This window comes from Microtus ochrogaster, chromosome 21 (genome assembly GCF_000317375.1).
Source record: "Microtus ochrogaster isolate Prairie Vole_2 chromosome 21, MicOch1.0, whole genome shotgun sequence".
NCBI classification, from domain to species: Eukaryota; Metazoa; Chordata; class Mammalia; order Rodentia; family Cricetidae; genus Microtus; species Microtus ochrogaster.
The window spans coordinates 8600057-8604464 of NC_022022.1; the positions used below are offsets into that span (position 1 = coordinate 8600057).

General features: G+C 43.1%; 1 protein-coding gene across 1 annotated transcript in view; it reads left to right on the forward strand.

The window, feature by feature from the left end:
* Positions 1-2493: 2493 nt before the first annotated feature.
* Positions 2494-4408, forward strand: part of Vtcn1 (V-set domain containing T cell activation inhibitor 1) — a 21528-nt gene continuing 19613 nt past the window's right edge. Inside the window, exon 1 of the mRNA XM_026784108.1 lies at positions 2494-2626. Within this exon, the coding sequence (XP_026639909.1) occupies positions 2494-2626 (133 nt within the window). The remainder of the gene's footprint in view (positions 2627-4408) is intronic.

Below are 4408 nucleotides of genomic sequence, written 5' to 3' on the forward strand. Positions count from 1 at the left end.
AGCACCACTGTCTTCCATGCTCCTACTAGGATGCCCCATTAAGCCTCACTTAAAGCATTCAACTGTTTTTCTAATTCAAAGTCTTAAAGTCCACACTCCTCCAACAAACAGCACAGTCAGGCCTCACAATATCCCACTCCTGGTAGTAACTTCTATCTTAGTCACTGTTCTGTTACTAAGACACTGTTCTGTTACTAAGACACCATGACCAAGGCAACTATAACAAAAGAAAACATTTAATTGAGGGGCTGGCTTACAGTTTCAGAGGTTTAGTCCATTATCCTCATGGTGGGGAACATGATGACATGCAGGCAGACATGGTGCTAGAGAAGTAGCTGAGAGTTCTAGATCCACACACACAGACAGGAGAGAGAGAGAGAGAGAGAGAGAGAGAGAGAGAGAGAGAGAGAGAGAAAGAGAAAGAGAGAGAGAGAATGTGCGTGGCTGAGCCTGGCTTAGGCTTTTGAAATATCTAAGACACACTTCCTCCAACAAGGCCATACTTCTTATTCCTTTTCAAGTAGTGCCACTCCCTAATGACTGGGTATTCAAATATATGAGCAATATTTGTGTTTCCTGGATGTTTGGTGCCTAGACATTTTTAGATTTAACACTTTCTTTGACTGAACCATCCATTTCTTCTACCTTGTCTTCAAGATCTGGAACTCTCTCTCTCTCCCCCTCATCTTGGAATATGCTAAGAAATCTTACCTCTGTGGCTTTTGTCTGATTTCTTAAGTTTTTCATTTTCATTTCTAGTTTTATTTTAGCTTGGGTTTTCTTTTATGATTCTATTTCTACTTTTGTGTCTTGAAGTCTTAAAATGTTTTCATTATTTCATTTAACTGTTTTTGCTTTCACAGTCTTCATTAGGGTATTGGTTCATATCCTCTTTAAAGTCTTTGAACATATTCATAATTGCTATTTTGTATTCCTTGTCTTATACTTCATCTAAACTGTATTTCTTGGGGCTTTTATCAAAATACCAGCTTTCAGAGGAGGCTAGTGTCTTAACTGTTCATGTTTGTTTTTTCACTAGGATGTAGGTATCTGTGGTTATAATATTTGGGATATCTTGGCATAGATATCTGGTCTTTTTGAGTGGGCAGTTCTGTTCTTCGGTTGCTCATTCCCACTCTAGATCCTAGGAAAATATGGTGGCTGAGGGCTCTCAGGTAGAGATTGCTTCTGTCAGTCGAAAGATAACACAAAGAAATGGAGATAGTCTAAGAGGAAAGGCAAAGAGGGGCAGAAGGAAATATGTAGGGAGACAGAGGGTGCACACCAAGAGGCTGAGTCCCCAGGGAGTGGAGGTGGGGTGAGGGGCGGGGCTCCTTCAGGAAGGCTCAGGCTGAGTCTAGAGAGGGGAGCAGGAAGGATGATGAGCCCCCAGCATTGTGTTTTCTCTAGTAGAAAGTGTCTCTGCAGACAGCATCCAACATAAAGAAATGGAGGTGGGATGGAAGGGAAAGATAAGTGGGTTAATAAGAAAGAGCTAAGGGCACCCTGGGTCTGCACCAAGAGGTGGGTGGAAGGTGGTGCTCCTGCAGCCAGGCTGTGATAAAATAAAGAGTAAATCTGGAGAAACAGGAATTAAAGGGCTAGGCAGACCCTGGGTTTGCACCTAGATGTGCAATTCTAAATATGTGCTTTATTGCTATATCCCCATCATACTTCTTTAAAACAGGGACAGAAGACAGTCACTGAGAACCTGCAGGGCATGGTAGACCAGGTATGAGTACAGACAAAGTAGAGAAGACATGACCAGGTGGAGGTGAAGATCAACAGAAAGAATCAAGAAGGGAAAACAAATGATACAAAGAGGTGGGCAGTGTGGCTAAGAGTAAGGTTGAGTAGGACGCAAGGTCTCCTCAAGAACCATTGGACAATGCAGAGAGATATTACCATCAGTCTTCCTTCGACAGTGTTAACAGTCTTCTCTGGTCTTGAAACATGTAGTGGCATTTCAATTGTATTTTAATAAATAAAGCTTGCCTGAAGATCTGAGAGTAAACAGCCCCGCTGGTCAGTCTTACAGACCAGGTAGTGGTAACACACACCTTTAATTCCAGTAGCAACACTATTTTGCCATAGAAACCAGGTAATGCATGCCTTTAATCCCAATGGTACATGCCTTTAATCCCAGCCCAAGAGAGGATTATAAAACAAGAGGAAACAGCTCTCAGACACAGTCTCATTGTGAAATTCCTAGAGGCAGGATCACCATTTCAGACTGAGATGGAGGTAAGAGCCAGTCTCTGGCTGTTTTGCTTTTATGGATCTTCAGGCTGAAACCTAGTTTCTCTGAGTTTTTATTAATCATGCTTCAGAAACTGGAAATTGAGATGACACTATCAGATAAAAGGGACATTTCTTCACTTGTCTCCAGAGGGATGGGAGTGGGATCGCTGAGACCTCTAAGGTTCCTATTTCTAGGAAGGGCTCACGTGGGTGAAAAGCTTGTGATGTCTTACGTAGCACATCTTACATGGGATGCTTGTGAGGCAGTGTGTCAGATGGAACAAAGAAGTAACTTCCTGTTTCTCCCCCTCTGTCCGTAGTGTTATTAACATCATCATCATCCTGGCTGGAGCAATTGCACTCATCATTGGCTTTGGCATTTCAGGTAAGTGCTATCCAATCCCAGCCCATGCTGCGCCCATCTCCGTTAAACCTCTTCTCGATCACTGTGATGTGTGGGAAGAGCAGGAGGGCTCCCCAGAAAACTACAAAGTCGAGCATTGGCTCTGTGCACCGTGTCCTCTTCGCCTGAGACATTTATCTCCTTAGGCCTTAGCCATTTCTAAACAGGGCCCTTGTATAAGGATGACTGGCCATGGCTACTGTACCAGGTAGGAAACGGATACCAGAAGAACCACTCTTGAAGGGCAGTCAGCGCATGTCAGTCACAGGAAGCCCCCTCGTCCCTCTTCCGAAAGGCTACTTCTCTAGAACATCTATTATTATTATTATTATTATTACTATTAATTATGATGAAAGACAAGTGAAGAAGACAGCAGCTGTCTTCTTTGAGTTGAATCCTGGTACTAGCTCTTGTAAACCAGGCTGGCCTCGAACTCACAGAGATCCACCTGCCTCTGCCTCTGCCTCCCAAGTGCTGGGATTAAAGGCGTGCGCCACCACCGCCAGGCCCAAAATGCTTATTTTAACTTGGTCTGTGACCAAGCTGTCACTTCATGATTTTAGTCTTTATATTTTCAGTATCCTCTTTCCTCTGTCATTCTCCTCCAGGGTATGGTTGCTTATTAAATGCTAGCCACAAGGCCTGAACTAAAAAACCTTACTATATGTGTATTTGCTTATGCAAGGCATCAGCACCATTAACCACTTTCCTTATCATCAGAAACATACTCTGCTTGCTTTAAAATTGAGTTTCTCGGTTTGTATTTTTTGTAAGATTTTAGTTTTATTTTAATTATGTGGATATGTGTCTAAGAGCAAGCATGTACACATGGTGCAGTGCCCAAGGAGGCCAGCAGAGGGCATTAGACCCCCCCCCCATAGAACTGGGTTACAGGTGGTTGTGACCCAGTGTCCTTGGGGAGCCAAACTCAGGTCCTCTGAAAGAGAGCAGTATGTACTCTTAACCTCTGAGCCATCTCTCCAGTCCCTTGTGTTTCTTTTTGACTTATAGTTCTTTATATATTCTGGTTGCAAACTACCAGACTTCTTGCCTTTTCTCTCCCTTCATCCCTTTCAATGAACAACAAATGGTCTTCATTTTCACATAGACAATTTCATCAATCTTTTCCTTCATATGTGGAACTTAATCTAATCCATTTAAAAAATGTTTGCCTTCCTTGAGGCTGTGACAGTCTAAGTTTTTAGAAGCTTTGGTGTTTTGCCTCATGCAGGTATACTTACAACCCATCCAGAGTGGCTTTCATAGCAAACAGGTCAAGATTCAATATTTCAGCGTTGCTGTCCAGTAGACCCAACACCATTTATTCAAAACACTTTCTTCTCTCTAATGCCTCCATCATTATAAACTAGCCATTATGTGTGTGTTGATAGATTTCTGAACTTGCTAATCTGTTTCGTTCTAATACAGATGGTTCTTGATAATACAGCTACATTCCAATGTATCAATTGTATACTGGAAACATTGCAAGTTCAGGGCATTTAATACACCCAACCTCTCAGACACCATGCTTGGCACACAGCACACTGCAGAGTGTGGCCATTGGCTCTATGATCATGTAGCCAATGGGAGCTACACTCACACCTGGTTCCCTGGTTCCAGAATCACCAAAGTATCCCACCACGTAACACCAGCACAGGAACACATAAAAGTGTAGTAATAGGGGAGCGACGGGGCTGAGTCCCCAGCACCCCGGCCGCCTGCCCGGCTAGCTTATGCCCGAAATAACAACACACAAACTGTATT